Source organism: Gadus morhua, chromosome 13 (assembly GCF_902167405.1).
Source record: "Gadus morhua chromosome 13, gadMor3.0, whole genome shotgun sequence".
Classification (NCBI taxonomy): domain Eukaryota; kingdom Metazoa; phylum Chordata; class Actinopteri; order Gadiformes; family Gadidae; genus Gadus; species Gadus morhua.
Window position 1 is genome coordinate 16,200,744 of NC_044060.1, and position 21,720 is coordinate 16,222,463.

General features: G+C 49.4%; 1 protein-coding gene across 2 annotated transcripts in view; it reads right to left on the reverse strand.

Annotated features, from left to right (window-relative positions):
* The window catches only part of foxj3 (forkhead box J3), a 74,701-nt gene that overhangs the window by 6,996 nt on the left and 45,985 nt on the right, over positions 1 to 21,720 (reverse strand). For both annotated transcript variants that reach the window (XM_030374081.1, XM_030374080.1), the window contains exons 3-8: positions 18,917 to 18,991; positions 13,622 to 13,705; positions 11,628 to 11,729; positions 6,759 to 6,887; positions 3,165 to 3,381; positions 321 to 830 (exon numbers count right to left, since the gene is read on the reverse strand). In XM_030374081.1, the coding sequence (XP_030229941.1) occupies positions 321 to 830; positions 3,165 to 3,381; positions 6,759 to 6,887; positions 11,628 to 11,729; positions 13,622 to 13,705; positions 18,917 to 18,991 (1,117 nt within the window). The remainder of the gene's footprint in view (positions 1 to 320; positions 831 to 3,164; positions 3,382 to 6,758; positions 6,888 to 11,627; positions 11,730 to 13,621; positions 13,706 to 18,916; positions 18,992 to 21,720) is intronic.

Genomic DNA, 21,720 nt, shown 5'->3' on the forward strand with positions numbered 1-21,720 from the left:
GATAGGATATTTAGTTTATTTGGTCTTCCACCATGAACACCAAATTAATGAGAACTGGAGTAGTTATGTTGTGCTGACGAGATAAAGCCTCACACGGTGCCAAAACACGGACCACTTTAAACATATCCAATCGAATCTATCCAAACAAGTAGCCATAAAATCCATAACTATAAATATTTTTCCAACATTGCCCGGTTATCGTCCTCATGGAATAAAGACATCCACCGACACAGGTACAGGAACAAACACACAGGGTGGGCGGTGTGGGGGGTGCACGCAGGTGTGAAGGGAGAAGGGAGAGCACTGGGGGCAGGTCTTACCCGGGTTGCAGGCCATCTGTTGCTGGGTAGGATGGGGCTGGTGGGAGAGGCTCTGGTGCTGCTGGCCGTGCTGCGCCGGGTGCGGCGGGTGCTGCTGCGCTGGGTGCTGCCCGTGGGTGGGGTGCTGGCCGTGGGTGGGGTGCTGGCCGTGGGTGGGGTGCGGCCCGTGCTGGGAGTGGGGTGGTCCGAGCTGGGAGTGCTGTTGGTGTTGGTGCGGATGCTGGCTGTGCTGGCTGTGCTGGCTGAGGGCGGCGGCGGCGTGCTGGGAGAGGTGCTGGCCGTGCGGAGAGCCGTGGCCCGGGTGGGAGAGGGGGACCTGGGTGCCGGCCGCCGTGTGGTTGTTGGCGTGGCTGTTGGGGTGGCTGTTGGCGTGGCTGTTGGCGTGGCTGTTGGCGTGGTTGTTGGACAGGTTGTTCTGGGTGCTGATGGCGCCGCCGCCGCCGGGGGAGTGTTGGTAGGGGCAGGAGGTGTGGGTCTGCTGGGGGGACTCCGACTGCATGCCCATCAGACCTGGAGGTGGAGGAGGGTGCACGGGGTCAGGTGACACACACACACACACAGACACACATCGCTAGTACAGGCACACACACCCTGCAGCGGACTCAGGGCCGGAACCAAGTGCCCTGCTGAGTTAGGCCAGCTCTACTTGACAAACCACTCCAAAAAACCCACACCCAGTCTACTGTTCTTGTTTTAGCGTCTTATTAAAAGCATTTGGACAGGGCTTTCCCAGTTCAGTGGAGATAGATACACAATAGAGAGCAGCAGCAGCCATGCTGCAGCAGCTGAGGGAGTGACTCAGCATTCCTAGTGTCTAACAAGCCTTGGCTGTCATCAATTCGCTCCTTCTCCCCCCTTTCTCCTCTATTCCCCCCCCCCCCCCCCCCCCCCACCACCGTTTCTTTACAGTCCATCACGTCGCTGGCTGAGCTCAACTCTCATCTTTGATCCCTCCCGATTATTTGTGAAATGTGAACTTAGCGGGCAGAGCACATACATCTGCAATCCCAACGGCAATCACCCAAGCAGAGCCAGGGCGAGAGTCAGACACACAATGAGAGAGGGAAAGAGATAGAGAAACACAGGGAGTGAGAGGGAGAGAGAGACAAAGACATACAGGGAGCGAGGGGGAGAGAGAAACACACACAAGACACAGAGAGAGCAAATAGACACATTGAGAGGGGAGACAGAGAGAGCGATCGAGACAGAGACAGAGACAGAGAGAGCGATCGAGACAGAGACAGAGATAGAGAGAGCGATCGAGACAGACAGACAGACAGACAGACAGACAGACAGACAGACAGACAGACAGACAGACAGACAGACAGACAGACAGACAGACAGACAGACAGACAGACAGAGCGAGAGGCAGAGACAGAGAGAGAGAGAGAGAGAATAGGGTGAGGGAGAGACAAAGGGGGACAAAGCAACAGAGAGAGAGCTACAGATAGAGACACAGAGGGAGACAGAGAGAGACAGAGACAGAGAGAGGGTTGGCCTAAAGAGCCCCCTCCTAGCGTCCTTCAGGGCTTTGGCACGCTAAACCCATTTCGCTGGAGTGCTTTTAGAGCCGCGCTCCAGCCCCTGCCCGCCGCCAATCCTCCGCAATCGGCGCGCAACACTCACGGCAGGGGTGACAAAGGTGCATCTCTTATCGCCGCCGAAAGCCCATTGTCCAACGGGGGAAATACAGAAAGCAATTAACGCGGCCCCAGAATAATAATGCAAGCTCATTACCTATTATCAAAGCCGGTGAATTAGCTCACTGTCTACGGCGGGCAGAGTGTGAAATCCCCTCGCCCGATTATTTACGCTTTTTAATTGCTAGGGCTTGTCCTGCGAAGAGACTTCACTTGTATGAGGCGTGCAAAATACAAAAATAGTACAAAATAAAAAATGAAAAAAGGTAACAACTTTCAACTAATGAAACATAGATGGTAGATTAAAGGAGGGCAGTGCTTTGAAGGCATTAGCATGAAATGCATTTGATTTGTGAAAGTAGGTTAGACAAGAAAGTGTTTCGTCTGCGCGGCTCGATCTTTTCGAGTGGCCCGTGTTTATCAGTCAATCAAATTATAAAGCAAAAGGCTTTTCTTGCCGTTGCTTAGAACAGGACAGAACAGTCGGGCTTTGGGTGAGCGGCAACCCACCGTTCCTGTGTGATAGGCCTGCATCATCATAGACATTAACATAGGAGCGACAGGGAGCTGTCATTCCGACACATTGAGATTCCTTTCAACGTCGTCTTTGATGTAACTGACTCAATCTTCCCCAGCATGCACATGATAAGGGCATGTTAATGTATCCGTATACTTGTGTGTGTGTGTGTGCGTGCACTCCGCCACGTTAACACACACACACACACCATGACACTATCCTGAAATACACTGATGTACTTCTACTACTACAGCAATATCAAAGGTTGTTTTTCAGAAAAATGAAATGTGAGGATTTTCCACCTGCTCCGATAGCGGCGCAGCAAAACATACTCCATAGATTTGCACTATAGCCCAGAATGTCTTTTAAATACCTGCTCGCTGAACTCAGCCAACATAATTAGTCCCAAAGGAGCCTCCTCAGCCTCAATCGGCAGGAAAACACGCACGAGCGCGCGCACACACACACACACACACACACACACACACACCCCCCCTCAGGTTGAATTATTTTGTAAATTATCTTGTCCCAACGTGTTCCCTGGGCAAAATTGATTTAAAACACTTACTTTTACACCGCTCTAATGAAAGAAATATATTCAATCATTATTACATATTTACAAAATATACACGCCGCAATGTGCTTCGCATTGATAAATGACGCTTTGTTCGTTTAGAAGACCCTCACCCTGTTGGCTGAAGGACTGCTCAAAGACGGACTTGTAAAGGCTGCGGAAGGAGGCACTGAGATCTTCAAAGTCTGAGAAGAGGAGCTGCTTGTCCCTCTCCGGCATGCTGTACTGAGGCTGCTGCTGCTGCTGCTGCTGGGGCTGCTGCTGCTGCTGCTGCTGCTGCTGCTGCTGCAGGCTCATGGACTGGGACACGGGTTCTGGAAGGCTGGACACCTGGAGACACGCCCGGACACAGACAGGGTTACACATGTGACTGGTGGACATTAGACCTGGCCTGTAAAATGGGCAGTGGGTAGTATGGTTGCATTAATAGATGCAGGATGTCCGAAACTACAGCATCCCGGCCGTGAGTTTAAAGGGAGATGAGGTGGAGGTGTAACGAGGGGTCTATTATAGTGTATAGCGTGGAGGGGTTTCCCTTGCACTTTCATCATACAACAGGATGCCCCGCATTTAAACTAAGGCTAGAGCATTGGACCAATCACTATTGAGTACAGGAAAGAACGGTCTTCCCCCTCTAAATACACTGATGTCCATACACAGGAGAACGCTGGCCTCAGGAGACCATACAGCACACATAACTTCAACCTAGTGTTTGGAGTGTGAAACGATCACTGGACGATGGCCTGATAGCCGAATGTTGATAGCCGAATCATTGATTTAGTCATTGATCAATTTAAAGCAATTGCTTCATTTAAGCAAATATATGGTTACTTCTAGTAGTTTCACAGTTCTTCTTGGTTGTTCATCAGACACACACATGGACTCCATTATTAATTGTAAACATAGAATGAATAATAAATTAAAAGACCAACCGATTAATTGACAATGGGGATAAGGAGCTCTTAAAGCGTTAAGATGATTCTAATCCAAGACACACTCTCTCAAGTCGACAACGATCCATTCAAGTGGTTTGACCGAGGTTTGGACCAATGCTTTCAGTTTGACGGTTCATCGATTTCTACAGAGCTCTCAGGCACTCTTCAGAGAGGGGAGTGGGGTTGGACCAACAGACCCCAGTTGGCTCGCCCAGCCCCAGAGAGAAAGGGGAGCGAGCGACTCAATTAGACACAAAGCCGATACTCAGGTGCGAGAGCGAAAATATATTTTAAACAAAATCAATAGCAAGGCCTTGTACTCATAAGCACGTTTTTTTTTTTTTGGTGGGGCCATTTATTGTGTGGGTGGTCAATAACCCGCTCCGGCACCCCTGCTGTGAGAGAGGGCCAGAGATTGGTAGGCCTAGCCTCCAGCAATTAGTGAGGTCTAGCCGGTTCACAGCAGGAAGAGCGACGCTCTGCGATGCTGCACAAGCCGAGACCAGACGAGGTCTTCTTCCAAGGTCCTGGCATAGTGAGACTGGCCGGGCACTCTGATACACTCAGATATTTTTCTTTTTGTTTCCTACCCCCCCCCCCCCCCCTCCCCAATCATTCCATTTTCCCAAGCAAGTAGATGTGGGTATGCTGTCGAAGTGCGTGGCTCTCAGTCTCGCTTGGCAGAGTGAAGAGGGATATAACAATGCAGGAGTGTCTGGGGTGAGCGAGTGTTCAAGGCAGAAAGCCTGCCTCTGCTGAAAGAAAGATAGAGAGAAAGAGAGAGAGAAGGAAGGGAGAGAAAGACAGCTAGCCTGTCTCTGCTGAAAGACAAAGAGAGAAAGAGAGGGAAGGAGGGAGAAGGAGGGAGAGAAAGACAGCTAGGCTGTCTCTGCTGAAAGACAAAGAGAGAGAAGGAGAGGGAAGGAGGGAGAAGGAGGGAGAGAAAGACAGCTAGGCTGTCTCTGCTGAAAGACAAAGAGAGAGAAGGAGAGAGAAGGAGGGAGGGAGGGAGAGAAAGACAGCTAGGCTGTCTCTGCTGAAAGACAAAGAGAGACATAGAGAGAGACAGAGATAGAGGGATAAAAGCGACAGCAGGCGCGAGAGAGAGAGAGAGAGAGAGAGAGAGAGAGAGAGAGAGAGAGAGAGAGAGAGAGAGAGAGAGAGAGAGAGAGAGAGAGAGAGAGAGAGAGAGAGAGAGAGAGAGAGAGAGAGAGAGAGAGAGAGAGAGAGAGAGAGAGAGAGAGAGAGAGAGAGAGAGAGTCTGCCTCTGCTGAAAGACGGAGCGAGAGCAACAGAGGGAGGCTGACAGAGAGAGAAGAGAGAGACGGAGAGACAGAGTGAGCACATCCATCAGGTCGGGGCGATCGATGCCCGGCGCCTGCAGCGAGGAGCTCCTCTCGGATGCGGGTGGACCACACCAAAGCGGGGGCATCTCTGGTGGGAGGACATCAGAGGCAGCAGCTTCTTTGTCTGGCTTCCAAGGAGCGTGCATGCCTGCCCTTGGCCCCCCATGCTCCCCACGCTCCCTGCCCCTCTTTCCTTTAACCCCGTCCTTTCTTGATGTTGCACACACACAGACGCAGACAGGTCCTGCCTGAGCACCGGGCCGCTGCCAGGCGGCGGCGGACTCCTATGTAGCCCCCCCCCCCCCCCCCCCCCCCCTCTGTCGGGTGCCTTTCTGATCACATGAAACAGAGGAGTGTGGTGCGCTGAAGCGGCCGTGTTTGATGAGCGCGGCTGGCGTGCCGCGTGGACCGGAGTCTGGCCGTACGCTGGCTCATCCCAACGTTCATTTAGAGGCCTTTGTGCGGCTCGGGTTGAACCTGAACCATGAGCTGGCAAATGTAAGGAGACAAGAGACGGCGATAGGAAATGTGTTCCCGACCACGGTCAGAGCAGAAAATAATGACGCATTACATAACTATTTTCAGATATGGACAGCCTTTCTAATATTGTTTTTTTGCAGTGCATTATAAGCAGACTTTGACTGAAACTAGGATACTTATTGAATGGACCAGACGATATGAACGTATCGTAGCCGTGTGTTAATAACATTGAAAAAATGTGATATGGTATGTGCTGTGTTCCATGTTGTCTTTTAGTTCTGTGTTGTTGTTACCGAGGCGTCGCACTTTAAAAAGAGAGATTGAACGCCGCTATAGAGAAAAATAAAATGTCAGAATGCAGCAGTGTCCTCGTCACGAAATGTGCTTCAAAACAAGAAGCGACAGCAGGAGCTTGTCACTCTCGACACACTATTTAATCAACGCCGAGAGCTGTGAATAAAACTCATGCAGGTCAAGGCAACGTCTGACCCCGCAGGTCTTGCTGATTCTTCTTCTCTGCCTGATTATATGATTCGATGTGTACAAGAAGGTTGCTTATGTGGTGTCGCGTGTTGCTGTATGTTGTCATTTTCGTCGTAAAGGTTTGCTGGCAACTGGAAGGTTGTCGGTTAGATTCCCAGAGTCATCCTATCCAAGCGTCAAGAAGCAAGACGACGAGCTCCAAATGCTCTCGACGAGCTGGCATGCAAGGCTGCTGGCTCTCTTGCATTGTTGACAACGCCGTCGGTGTATGAATACGTGTGTGACTGGGGGAAATGTGGGGCACTCATTGTAAAGTGCTTTGAGTGGCCAAAGGCTCCAAAGTGCATTCATAAATGCCGTCTATTTACCATTAACCATTCGTAAAAGATGTTAGATATAAAGCAGACCAACATGGCTAAATGAAGGTTAAACACAGGTAAATGAACGCCGGCCGCTGTCTTACCGGCGTGTAGCTGTGCACGCTGCCCACGCTGTTGAGATTAACGGACGCCAGACTCTGATCCGACAGGCTGTTGTTAAGGCTGCTCCGCGGACTGTCGCTTCCCTCCTGGTCCGTGTTGTACAACGCCACCTGGAATACAGTTCCACCATACATTAGTTCTGTTCGGAAATGTGTGTGCATGCCTGGACAGTATGCAAGCGACAAACACGGGTTGGCCATGCCTAACCAGGCTACCAGCGCATTAGCATTCTTCAGAAAGCAGGGGTTAGAGAGAGGAAGTTGTTTGGAATGTAACAGTAAACGGTGTAATTTACCATTTGATGGTTTATTTGTGTGCGTGTGCGTGCGTGCGTGCGTGCGTGTGTGTGCGTGCGCCGGTGTCACAGGCACACACTGTAATTGTGTTGGCAGTGCATGTAACAACTTGTTAAAGCAAAATATATACATTTCCTCCAGGTTTCCTTATTTCCCAGGCTGTAATTTTCAGTCAAGGCAGTCAACACCAACATAGGGGTGTAGCTGTAGGGGGAGTTGAGGGTGGGGGGGGGGGGGGGGGGCGCAGATGGGTGAGAGTGGATGGACGGGTGGGTGGGCTGTTTAGGTCGGTGAGGGTGGGACATCCATAGCACTAAAGGTCACGGCACCGGCAGTGTCAGACACATCTGCTCACCGAGCGCAAACCGGCTTGGGACAGCTAACAAAGGTCTCCGGCGCTACAGAGCCGCTGACCTTTCCGCCGAGCTATGAAACCAGCCGAGGCACTTCAAAACGACAATCTTAATTATCCCTTCTCGAAAGTTTACTCCCCTACCGCTTCCGCGAATACCCCCCCCCCCCCCCCCCCCCCCACGCCACCACCACCTCGCCCCCCATCCAAAATAAAGTCAGTGGATCGTTATTAGGGGCAAATGATGAGGGGGGATAGAGCACAACGGACACTCTGTACTATGAGCACAATGTCATCCACATGGAATAAGAACACCTTTGTAGTTGTATCTATTTTCCTTTAAGACGACTTCAAACATGTAACAAGAAGCGACAGGAATAGACGCAAACCGCATCAGTGTCGACATCCTCAAGGTTCATGACCGTGTGCCTTTTATAAAAGCCTAATAATAATAATTACCAGAACGGGCAGACAAAGAGCGGGCTGGCAGCCTACGGACTGATCACGCTGGCTGGCTGCAGAATGTGCAGCGTCACGAACCCAGCAGCCAAGTGGAGGAGGTGGAATATGGGAGTGTGCTTATGATTAAAGGAACATTTGGGAGGAGGAGGAGGAAGAGGAGGAATATTGGGGGGTTCAAGAGCAGCTCATTAGTCGACTCCAGTCCTTCTTCACTCAGTGTGGGCTTCACCGGGTTACCAGCACCGAGCCAGAACGACCCGATGAGAAACTAAGAAGCAGGGCTTAGCCTGCGCTCGTGGAGAGCGACAAAGCAGCCCTACCAAGCTAATCAAAACCAGCGTGCTGCCGAAATATTAACGAAAATGTGTAGCAGAGTCATGAAAGAAGCCTCAGTCTTGAACAGCCTCTCACCACAATCTATTTTTGCCTCTTCATATCCATACACTGTGTGATGATTGGGAAAAACCTCAGTGCTGTGGTTCTCACACACACGCACAGATACACACACACCCACACAAAAGGCCCCCCCCAACCCCCCGCGCCCGCCAGGGCCCCCAGAGAGGAGACGCCCACTTGAGCTTGCACAGTCACAGATGAACTCCCAGTCGCATCTCACCCACATACACAGATAGGCCGGTGCCAATTTATGACACATGCACACACAAACACATACACACACACTAACGTCGACATAAGCAGATTTGCATGCGCACGAAGCCAAGCTGGTGCCCACTCACATTTGCACAATGCGCACACAAACCAACCCACACACATGTACACAGGCGTGCACAAACACACACAAAAAGCAGCTTAAGCAAATGCTGATATCGTGTCTGCCGTTAGCTAGCAGGCTATCTAGCATTCTTCTCACCCTTGCAAGCTGTGCACAAACCAACATAGACATGACCACAGACACACACACAAACACGAAGAAGAAGATTCTCTCTTGGTAATAACGTGTTTGGCGTTAGCGCTCTTGCTGCTGCGCTTAGCAGAGACTCAAGTTAAGGAGCCAGAGGTGCCTTTAACACGACGGCCTAATCTGGAGCAGGAGACTACGTGGATTATGAAATCAAAGCAGGATTGGCCCAGGTGTCTGCAACAATACCAGCCAGTGTTCAGCATGAGAGCCCCTCACCAACCCGTGGGACACAGAGAGAGGGAAAGAGAGAGGGGGGGACGAGGCAAAGGGAGGTGTGTGCGTGCGCTTGTGTGTAGGGGGGTTCTGAGCAAACACACTTAACAACAATCCCCTTCTCCCTTCATCATCGCACTCCAGTGCCAGGACTTTCATCTCAGCCATTCCCATTAAGCGGAGGGAGGGAGGAGGAATAGGAGGAGGAGGGGGGCAAAGAACAAGGCTTTCTGGGATATAAAAAAAAAAAAGGAAATAAAAGAGAAAAGAAAAAAATGCCTACAAAGGGAAGTGAAAAGTCTTGGAGGAATGTCCAACAGTCAATGTTAAACTAGACCCCCCCCCCCTTCCCCCCCATGAACACACACACACACACACACACACACACACACACACACACACACACACACACACACACACACACACACACACACACACACACACACACACACACACACACACACACACACACACACACCCCTACTCCCCTGTCGGACCAATAAAAACTATATTGCTGGCATGTTGCTTCGGCATTCCTCCTTGACGCCCTATGCCATTGGTCGATCTGGAAGGCGGGAAACGAAGCGAGGGTGGGTGGAGAAGGGAACGGGAAGAGAAAGGAGGAGGTGGATAAGGGGGGGTGCAAAGAGAAGAAAACAGAAAGAGAGAGCGAGCCAGAGAGAGAGAGAGAGGGAATTCCTGTGGCTTGGCAAGGCAGGCTGTGCAGAAAGAGGCGTGGCCTGGCAGCGTGTTTACAGTGTAAGACGGTGAGAAACAAGCGCTCCTCGTGGAGTCTGGGGGTCTCAGAGCAGCCCCCTCCCCCCCACACACTCTGCTTTGTCTCTCGCTCGCTTTTGCCACGGCAGCAGATTTTGGTACTAATAAACAGCACACAAAAAAAAGACGGGTCAGCTGTATCACACACAGACACACACACACACGCACACACAAACGCACGCACGATTTGAACGGGATTTAAACTGACAGTTCCAGAGGCTTAATCTCCTCTCTGCTGCTCCTCTGACTCTACAGTTTGTAATGGTGGCTGCCGTTGTTGTGTCTGGCGTGCGCTTCACCAAACTCCCTCCATCTCACAGAGCAAGGGCAGCAGCCGTGGTAAGTGACTTTGCATGTGAACGAACGCGCGCCTCTGTCCCGATTGGTTCCCCGTCACCCGACTGCGTCTACGACATGCTCTACAAGCTCAGAGCTGTCACTCAGACAAAGCTAGCGTGTGTGCAGAGGCACACACCCGCGTGCACCCACACACACAAATAAAAAAAGAATGACAAAAACAGTATCATTCCTTTACATCAGTCTCACTACTTGAGTACAATCATGGCTTAGCAAACCACATGCACGCACACACATGTGCAAATCACATCTTTCCATCATCATCGGGTTTATCACCAAAATGAAATGAAATGAAAAGGAAGCTACTCTTTCTGTTGTTGTTGTTGGTTAAACGGGCCTCCAGAGAGAGCTGCCCTGTCTGAGCCCAGAGGACGAGGGCCTGGGGTTAAGAAGCCTATTTGAATTTCAGAGAGAGCCGCACACTTAGAACCAACAACAGCCAAATCGGCATCTGCAGCTTCTCCGCTCCGCCATTTATATATGCAAAGAGGTAGCGATGCACCGCAGCCTTTTTAATCACCGTGGATGTGTCGTTCAAATGTGTCAGTGTCAAGATGCAGGTAACAAGCCACTGCAGAGCGGCGAAACACTCCAGTCCGCCGCATGGCATGGACGTGTGGTCTGCTCACAGAGTTTAGCGAGGAGCCGAACATTTTTGCTTACAGTCGGCTTCAAAGATATCCGATGGCTGTGTGATACGGTCTTTGTTATTGGACCTTTGCATTGGGGATATTCTTTGACTCCAATATCCTCTTCTGGCCTGCTATCCAGCTAATATCAGGTTTCAGAGTCAACACGGCCACATTGCTGTAGCATGGAGCATGTGTTGGAAACACACACACACACACACACACACACACACACACACACAAACAGACACACACACTCCCCAACAGCAGATGTATCCGCAGCGCCCCGCTCTCAGCCTCCGTGAACAGCGGGCGCGAGCGGAGGAGCGTGTCGCTTCAACCCATTCTGGTTTAGTTTTAGTCGAAGATCTGCGCGTGTGCGTTTAAGGTAAGCTATCAGCACGCGAAAGAGGCCAAGCATCGGCACTGACTACACTTTTGGAACTAAACATAGCATAAGAAACCAAAAAATGATAGTCATAATCCAGATAAAAATCACTCGTAGCCAGAGAGAGACTGCTGCAGTGCAGATATGCGCGATTTCAGTGTGGGCTGTGCTGCAGTAAAGCTTTAGGCATATCCGCCTTTGAGTATGTGGATACGAGTGTGTAATGTATGCGTGTGTATGCGTGTGTGTGTGTGTGTGTATGTGTGTGTGTGTATGTGTGTGCGTCCCCGACTCTGAAGAGCTGGTGTCTAAGGGATGCAGTGCTGTGGGTGGTAGGAGAAGTGGGCGGGGTCAAGGTGCAACGGTGTAGCCAGGTGTGTGCTGGCGGATGCCGGATCGCTGGCTATGGCGAGGGAGAGAGAGGAGAGTGAGAGGGAGACGAAGAGAGAGCTACCTTGTTAGTCACAGTGTTGATTGCCAGCGTTGGAGAGGCACTTCCAGAGATCATACACTCCATCCCTAAAGACTCTGACTCCAGGCTGTACGGCGTGGAAGCCTGCAGAGGGAAGAGGGAGAGGAGGAGGAGGAGGAGGAGCAGTGGGGGGAGGGTATTAGGGAGAGACACAAAAAAAGACTTGCCATTATTCAACGATCAAATACAGGTGATCCCACCGCAGGCAGAAATGTGGTGCGTGTGTGTGTGAGGAAGTGTGTGCGTGATGCCTATCCATCGACAGAATATTTATGCAGATGAATAAATTATAGGTGACAATGGATACACCTTTATATAGGTCACATTTGAGGCATTGTTCACCAAGAAGAGCAACCCCTTTTTTCTATCACACACACACACACACACACACACACACACACACACACACACACACACACACACACACACACACACCTTTCAGCAGCTCAGGTGCTCTTTCGAGGGGGGGGGGGGGGGGGATAACTCATCCGTGCCTGTCTACCAAAAGTGCTTACTGTAAGAGGATTTGCTGCCAACAATACCATTTTTAATTCATGATAAACATAAATGAGATTTCACAAAACTCTCCATTTCGCCCTAATGGAATACCTTGTCGGCAGACGGCATGCATCAGGGTGTGTGTGTGTGTGTGTGTGTGTGTGTGTGTGTGGGGGGGGGTGTAGACTGCGTACGTGTCACAGTGAAAACACAAGCTCACACCTCTCGCGGGGTGCCATCTTGTTCTGTTGAGCCCTAAATGAACAACAGGCTGCTGCTGCATCAGAGGAGCAGGCTGACAGGCTAGATGCTGGCACTGGGGCGGCATACAGGCACGACATAAATGGAAGTCACAACCCATGCCTTTCACTTTCCCTTTTAATTGTTTTTTTATATATTCACACAACGCTCATAACCCAGACCCACAGACACATGGTCTTGTGGGTGGTTCTGTGACCGCCTTTCGATTTTTTTAGAATGACAAGAGTTGTGTGTCTGTCTGTCTGTGGTTGTGTGCTCATGTGGTGCAGTGACGATGATACCGGGTGTTGGATAGATAAGTGTGTGTGGGCGGGTACACGTGTAGCGGTCCTACGTGGTGTAACTATGCATGTTAGCATGTGTATTAATGAGAGTGATTCCATGTGTGTGTGAGTACATGAACACACTTACGTCAGTGTCTCTCAGCCGCACTGATGGGGGAGAAGGGTGTGCATGGGTGTGTATGGGAGTGTGTGTGTGTGTGTGCGCGTATTGGGAAGCCTCAGGGCCAGGTCAATCTGAGCTGCTCACTAAACCAGCACAGCTGAAAGAGACTCATCCATAATTAAAGACAAAGGCTCGGGCTCCAAAGTAACTGGCGTGCACACGGCTCTGCATTAATTGATGTTTGTTAAAAAAAACGAGTGCAGTATGCAATGTATGTAATGGCTGCCTGGGGCATAGTTTATTAATAAGGAGCCCACTTCATGACGGGGCTACTGGAGCTGGGTGGAGATGCAGCCCAGACGCATGCAGCCGGCAGCAGCTCCGACTGTGCGCCTCAGTGTGTGTCCACATATGGCAGGCATGACGAATAACAAGAGCAGAACTGTGTGTGTGTGTGTGTGTGTGTGTGTGTGTGTGTATGTGTATGCGTATGTCTATGTGTATGTGTATGTGTGTGTGTGTGTGTGTGTGTGTGTGTGTTTGAAAGAGTAAAACAGAGAGCGAGAGACAATTTGAGCGAGCGAGAATGAGAGAGAATGAGAGCGAGAGCGGGTGAGTCAAAGATTGAGTAAGAGAGAGCGCGAGTGAAAGATTGACTGGAAAACTGAAAAAGAAGGAGGGACAAGAGACACAGATAGTGATACACAAAAAACAAGCTAAAACAAGCAAAAAAGGGAAAAGACGAGGGACAGGGCTGAAGAGAGCGACGGTACAGGTACATAGAGAGCCAGTCCGAGGTATCCATGATGTGTGCATCTCTGTGGACCCACCCTCTCTCCTGAACGAGGCCTCTTCTTTGGCCGAGTGGGCAGCGCGTCCTCCTTTGGGTTGGTGTCAATGGCCCAGTAGGAGCCCTGCAGAACAAGGACAGAGAGAGACACACACAATAGCTTCATTACCGAGCTTCAGACAAAAGCTTTAGCATCTCTGGGATGTTAGGGGACTGCTGCACTCAAGTGTCTAAGCTCAGGAGAACCGTAACCGCAGGACGTGACACAAGCAGACACTTTGCGTCGAGCGCAGAAAAAATAAAAAAAGTAATGAAAAAAAGATTCAGTAACACAACCCAGAGCCCACACTCGACGCACAAAGATTTCACTTCCATTTCTGTGGATTCAAGCCTTCTAACCAGAAGAATGTCATTGTATGCGAGTGTCTGTGTGCGGGCATGTGTGTGCGTATGTCGGTGAGGGTGTGAGTGCGTGCATGTGTGAGGATGCATTTATGAATACTTGTGTGTGCATGCGTGTGTGTAAATGTGCACCTGTACACTACATGCAGGGTGTGTGTGTGTGTGTGTGTGTGTGTGTGTGTGTGTGTGTGTGTGTGTGTGTGTGTGTGTGTGTGTGTGTGTGTGTGTGTGTCCTCCTCTGCGGCGGCTCTCTTGATGTAAGTGCAGCAGCAGAGACGGAAGCCGCCGGTGGTGAGTTGGTAAGCTCTTTTCTGCAGCTCAACTTCCTCAGCTCGGCGCGTGGATAAAGTGTTGTCAGTCGTAAAGGCAATCACCATTTGCCTCTGCCAGCACCTGTCAACCTCAGCCCCTGACACATCTTCCTCCACTGCCACCTCCTTCTTTCACTCCTTTCATCGCCTCCTAAACTACAATCTCCTCCTTCTCCTCAACTCCCAACTCCTGCTAAACCTCTACTTCCTCTCCCTCAACTGCGGTCTCATCTTCCACAATCGCCCTCTTCTCTTCCTCAACCCTTCTCCTCGTCCTCACCTCCTGGTTTCTCTTTAAACTCCAATCCTCTCTTCTAATGCTCCTGAAATAACCTTTTGGTCTCATTCTTTCCAACGCCAGCCTCCTCCTCCTCCTCCTCCATCTCATCCACCGCCCATCTCCGTCCTCCGTTCCCTGACCGACGCATCGACCCCGGCCCCGCCGGCCCCCGGGCCCTGCATGTTGCCAGTGCTAGCGCTGCTTTCTTCTCAGGTCTGAGCTAATCAAGTGGAGAAGAGTTGAGGCGGGCTCTAGGGTTGGCGCTCGCATTCCACATACACAAGCTGCATTATTTATCTCTTCATTCGGCCCCATTTAATTTATTTTTCAATGGTGCTCTTCCCCCGAAGCGAAAGAGCAACACGGCTTACAGTTGTAGAAAAAAAAAAAATGAAATCTTCACCCTGAGGCAGTACAAGTTTGAAATTTTATTTTTAATATTTCATATGAAGCCCGATAAAATCTCAATTGTCTGGAGTGTGTGAGGTTGGGAGTCGGGACCTCTAAAATGACTTCCTTAGCATAGAGAATAATTGATATTTTCATCCAGAAATGGTCTGAACAACAGTAGAGGCCATAGCACTAGATGTACATAAAGAATTTCTTACAATGAATACACCAAGGCCCACTCTTGTTAACGCTAACAATACGCTTTTCCTCAAACCTCTTCCTTAGCTACTCCCGGCTCTGCTTGTTAAAAAGAAAACCTACAGGCTGGCCTATATTCTTCAGGGGGCCAAATTACAACTTTTAATATTTCCAAGGCTTCGGGGTCAATTAACATTTTCCTCGGGGGGAAGAATTATTCACAACGCAATCAAGCAAAGATGAAGAGGCTTCTCGTAATGATCTAGGCTACTGAGAAAATGCACGGTAAAAAAACAACAACACAACGCGCGCACCCACCCACACACACACACACACACACACACCCACACACACACACAAAAAAAAGAGGGAAAAAACTCATTAGGTTCCTTGTGCGTCTGCCAAGAGGCTTTCAACGGTGGACAAACACACGTGCCGCCAACAAGGACGACGGGAAGGTTAAGCCGGCCACACCGGCGCGATCCCGGCATCTGTCCTGACACGGAACCGCCAGGGTTAACCGATTCAATTAGGTCTCCATTAGGATACATAGACAGAGACGTACGAGCCGCGCAGACGTGAAGAAATAAATAAATTAAATAGACACATAAATAAATTAATAAATTAATAAATAAATAAAAGCAGGGCCGGGTGGCGTTTCTTTTTAATTAGGGAGAAAAAAAAAATCCTTAAATTCAGTCCCTTGGGAGGAGGGCGGGAGGAAGGGAGGGAGGGAGGGAGGGAGGGAGGGAGGGAGGGAGGGAGGGAGGGAGGGAGGGAGGGAGGGAGGGAGGGTTCTACATTTCCCCGCAGTGCCCTCTGGGGACCTGCAAGTAGAAATAAATAAATAAACAAAACCAATATAAAGAGTTGCTAAATTATTCACCAATTTTATTTTTATATATATAAATACGTAGCCTATATATATATATATATATATATATATAGATATATATGTATATATATATATGTACAGCTGCATAACGCAGTTTGTCCTCGGAGTGCATCACCAGGGCAAACCGCAATCATCTCTGGCCCCGCATGAAACAAAGGCGCCCGGCGTCGTGACGGATGTTTAAACAACGGGCCTCGATAACTCGCTTTATCAGCTGCTGCCGCAGTTGATGACTGAGCTCATTTTCATACGCTGCCGCCAGTCCGTTAGGCCTGCGTGGATTCCGGCCGGTAAGGTCGCTTCCCCATTTTCTGTTTGCACACATGGCGTGAACCCACCGCTGGTTAGAGCGCTGTTATCCTCCTCCAGGATCGGTGCCGGTGGAGACTCAGTCAAAGTACGCGCGGAGGAGGGTGTTACGACTACTCTTACTCTCTTCACCTCCCAGGCACGAGGTGTGTTGTCGTACAACACCAATCACCATCGCTCACACCATCTCGGAGGGGAAGCGAGGCGGCGCGCGAGAGAGACGGGGAGACACACGCATCTCCTATCTCATCCAGCCAGCAGTTCTCGTATTCCTGCCATATTTCAATATTGATGCAACATATCAAGAGTGGCTAGCGTCTCTTTGAAGTTGTCTTCGGGGGTACGGGTGGGGGGGGGGGGGGGGGGGGAGTGAGGAAAATTCAAAATTAAACATTAAGGATGCACGCGTGTTGGCCCTGCATTTGGAATGGGATCCATACAGCAATAGATTATTTTGTATTTAATGGAGCAGCTCCCAGGAGTGTCAATATCAGAGGATTACAGCAAAACATGAAATTAGCATTCAGTCCCCATCCTCTACAACACGTAGCGCCTCATGCCTCCGCCTGTCTTCAAGAGCGCGGTGTGTGTGTGTGTGTGTGTGTGTGTGTGTGTGTGTGTGTGTGTGTGTGTGTGTGTGTGTGTGTGTGTGTGTGTGTGTGTGTGTGTGTGTGTGTGTGTGATTATTTGCACGGGTTCCCGAGCTTGCACAAGGTTCTCTCTGACATTGGTATGAAATTCTGTAGGTTGGGCCACAGTGCAGCGTATGCAGCGACCTATGCGCACCTAAACCACAATGCTAAAAAAAGGTTAAGAGACTGAAAGTAGCAGCAAGATAACAGAGTACCCAGAACCACCGGAGAACGCTGCCACGGACGCAGAGCTCGTTGCTCTCTAAAAAAAGGTCAATAGTCAATACATTGTTTCTCCTAAATGCAGCAGTGGTGCAGCGCTGCAGCTGGAGAGCTTATAGCCCTGCAATCACACACTCAAGGTTTCTTTATGAAGTTTTGTCTCACGCTGAATTCATATTATTTTTAAATACCGTAATTGTATTAGTGTAGAATAATATTTGTGTTATTTCATTAATTTAAATGCATGCATCATACAGGATTCTCCCTAAACTTTGCAATGGTGGAGCCACCCTGGCCTGCACCCTGCTCCTCCACCATTCAAACATATAGGTGACGTTGTTGTTAGGCGACACTGCAGCACTAGCGCTATTCATGAGTATGCAGAGGGAAGCACACATGCACTAATACCGGATGCCAGATCACCAGAAGAAGAAAAAAATACTATGTAAATAGTATATACCAATACTATTAATAAGAATGTTATTATCACTAAGTTAAAGCATGTTACCATACAACATTTACCATTAACAATTTAATAAATACAGCCCCGGCCCCCCGGCTGCATTGCGTGAGTGGGCGTGAGCGCCTGCACCACAATCTAAAGGAATGCTGCATGGTTCCCCAATGGACCCCACTCAATTGTTACATTGTCATTATTGCCATTAGAGAAATACTGTTGAAAGACACCGACAGCTTGTTGTGCTATAGGAGAATAGGAAAACGCAAGACGATGCTGTAGATGGCATTAGCTCACGAATGGCTTGAGACTCAATGTACGACCATAAAACAGAAAAAAGTAGAACAAGTGACTTAACAATAGCGAGTACACAAGATGGTGTGGAACAGAAGCAACAGTATTATGAAACCCAGGCGGTTGGATGGCTGCAGATTGCAGACTGAAAATGTTTTTTGCAACATTAACGACTAAAGAATGTTATGTTTCTATTGTCTGCATCAGACATGGTGTAACAATGTAACACAACAACATATAGTGTGCCAGGGTTGAATGTTGTAATGCAATATACGTTGTTGTTCTTGTTCACCAACAAGGCTGATGCCGATGACGTGAAGACTTTGCACAAGCTTGCACAACGCAATTAAATCACATCTCTGTCCTGCGGTTATTACACGTTTTACATGAAACTGGGTCGCATTACGGAAATTAAGTTGGTAGCTTTTGGAAGTTTCAGCAACATAAATTGTAGCTTAATTCGTTGATGTGACTTAACTGGTGCGTGTAGTACACTGCTTTATATGACAAACTTCCATTATGGTTTCATCAGCAAGATTTCGCTTTTTAGTTGTATCATCTTATTTAATAAAAGTAAAACTTATTTAGTCAAATAAAATCAAAACCAACCCCAAAAGCCATCAACTGTCAATGTGGGTGTAGATAAGTAGTGGTTTTGCATGCAAAGCCCTGCAATTCTGCAGGGTCGGAAAGGTTCAAAATAGATTATCAGCATACCATGCATTTCCAGACTGAAACCTGGCAGACACTCAAAGTTAACACTATGGGTTTTTTCCTCGCCACAGAGCATACAGTACAAGAACGTTTCGCAATCGTGGATAGTGGCCCAAGGCAACGTCAGAACTGTGGATTCTAGCCTCCACCCCAAAAATGATAATTTCTCAGAATCCTGAATGTCAGCAGTTGGAATTCATAGAATCAGAAAGAATAGAGCCGTCAACTCACCTTCCCTGGGTCATCTTTGGAGCGAGGCACTTTGAGAAAACACTTGTTCAATGACAGATTGTGCCGTATTGAGTTCTGTAAGGGAGGGGGAGGAGGGGGGGGGACAGAGAAAGAGAGCAACGTTAAGTAATGTTGAACAAGGTTGCATGGCGATGAAGACAAAGCTGAGCTGGATGTCAAATCAGGCTGTCAATCCTATTATTTACATCAAGGTCGAGGAGCTCTCGACTGAAAAAAAAACCTCAGCTTGTGAACCAATGTAGGACTTTGATTTGACACGTGCACATTGAAACAGCACATTGATTGTGCAAAGAAAGGAAAAAACGAACAAAAGGAGAAAACTGGAAAGAATATTCCCCGCCCGAAAATATCCCTCCAACTAAAGGCACGCTGGTTGCACAACATATCGAATTCCACGGGTGCCAGAAGTATGAGCCAGGAGGAATCCCAGAGTGGGACGACTGCTGATACCCGGCCCTAATATTAATTAATGCTCCAGCAGGCTCCTGAGGAGGCAGGAAATAAATTATGCAGATCATTCTGGAAGTTAACTCATTACAGCGTTAGCAGCCTCGTTGTCGATGCTAGACGGGGAGGCTCATCCATCTGTCTGACGGGGAGGGGTTTCAAGTGGGCCGGCTGACTGAACATAAAAAGCTCACAGCCCTGGGTTAACCGACCACAGCCAGGGCCCTCACAACCAGCTGGAAGTCGTCCAGGGGACCTTGGTATATACTGGGGGCCGCCAAATGCACGCGCTCCACTACTTCACCGAGGTGGAGTGCCATTGACAGATGGCCACACTACAAAAAAAGCTTCAGGATCCTCCCATGAGTTGAATGGATACGTGAGATGAGTAGCATGTGCGGTGATGGTGCACGTTATGCGTGTATGTGTGAGAGAGTGGTGAGAGGTAGACGGAGAGAGGTAGAGAGGTAGAGAGAGAGAGAGAGAGAGAGAGAGAGAGAGAGAGAGAGAGAGAGAGAGAGAGAGAGAGAGAGGTAGAGAGAGAGAGAGAGAGAGAGAGAGACGGACCCCCGAGCACATAGGGTAGTGGCTGCTTGCACAACACTAGAGACAATAATACCTCAGCAGAGACAGTAATGACAGCCTCCTAGAGCTGTCAGTCTTGTTGTTGAACCCTACACCTGCCCTGCCCCCCCCCCCCCCCCCCACCGCCTTCCATCACCGCTACCCCTCCCCAACTAATGTCCTTACAAAAACAGCAAGGCTGGTGTGGTAGAAGCGGTTCCCATCTCGTCAAATCGAGGCGCCTGCCAGAATGGGAAGAAAGAAAAGTTGCATACAGAACCAAAAATAAGGAATGGTGAGAAAATACTTTAGCCCAAAGTTGTTGGGGAACGGCCTCATTTCATTTTTTAAGTGTGAATACTGCCTATATTAGGCAAGATAGTCTCACTGTTGGTTGTCTAACAGCTGATAGGATCTGGGTTCGAACCTGACATCTACCCTGTAGGCATCCTTGAGTGAGACCCCTAGATGACCATGGCATGTCTCACAGTATTCACAGTACGTCCCTTTGGCTGCAAGTATAAATGTTCAACTCATTACTTATGCCGTCTTGGCTCAGGTGTTAAAAACTGATACGTGCTGGGGAGTAGGCTTACCTCAATGTTCTGGTCCAAACCGTTTGGATCCACAACAATCAACAAATATCCAATACAACAAACATGAATAATTGAACATCATAATTTTTATACAAATCAAAATCAAAATACCAAGTCCCCCCGTGGAATCTGCGATGAATCACTATGCACAGAAACCAAATAGAATTAGAGAATTAAAATCTCCAAGGAGCCTGGTATTCCTTTGAGTACACTGGGAGTGTGTGGAGCCCACCAGGGTCACACGGGGCACATGAAGGCTGTGCGGACCGGCATCGCATCTAGAGCACCCTCTGCTGCGGTCATTCAATACCCAGTCTGCGGAGGCAAGTCTAGGCCGACCCAAGGCCCGGCTGCATGCAGAATAAATACAGCCGGTGCACTGACAGCCCGCTAAGCATAGCCTTAGTGCTGTCAGCTGCATCCTCAGCCCGACCAGCTGCCTGCCCGGGGTCCCGCTGCACAAGTTTCTCTCTCCTCCACCCACCACCACCACCACCACCACCCCGCCCGCCCGCCACCTCTCGCTGGCTGGTAAGTCAGACGCGAGAGCAAGTAAATAAATCAATGTGGGCCTGGGAGTAATGGGATCGTGCATAGTGTATAGGGGACAAAGTGTTTCGAAGCCCTCGTTTTAGTGGGGCCCGAGCGGCTTTTAAAACCGCCAGACATGTCTTACCAGGAAAGTGTTACAAGAGAGAGAGGGAGAGGGAGAGAGGGAGAGAGAGAGGTGAAAGGGATGGAAGTTCTAAAATGACATTTACCCCATAAGTGCTTAAAACCGGAGAGATACCATTTTTTTCCCTGTCACAGGCTAGAGTGTTTGTGTATATATAGTGTGTGTGTGTGTGTGTGTGTGTGTGTGTGTGTGTGTGTGTGTGTGTGTGTGTGTGTGTGTGTGTGTGTGTGTGTGTGTGTGTCTTTGTGGTTCTGCCCTGTGTGTTTGCGTTCCACACAGCAGTTGCTGATGTCTCGCTGCAGATTGAAGTATGGCCCTCACGCGGGGGGAAAGATGTGGCTGTGTCCATTACGGGCCCTCTAGTGGGCCCCTGAATCATTTATAGCGTCCAGCAGCCCTGGCCCTGTGGCTGCATTAGAACTTTACTTTTTAATGAACTCCCTCCCTCCCTCCCAGGCCCCTTCCCTCATGTTTCGGGAAGGGGCTACAGCCTGCATTGT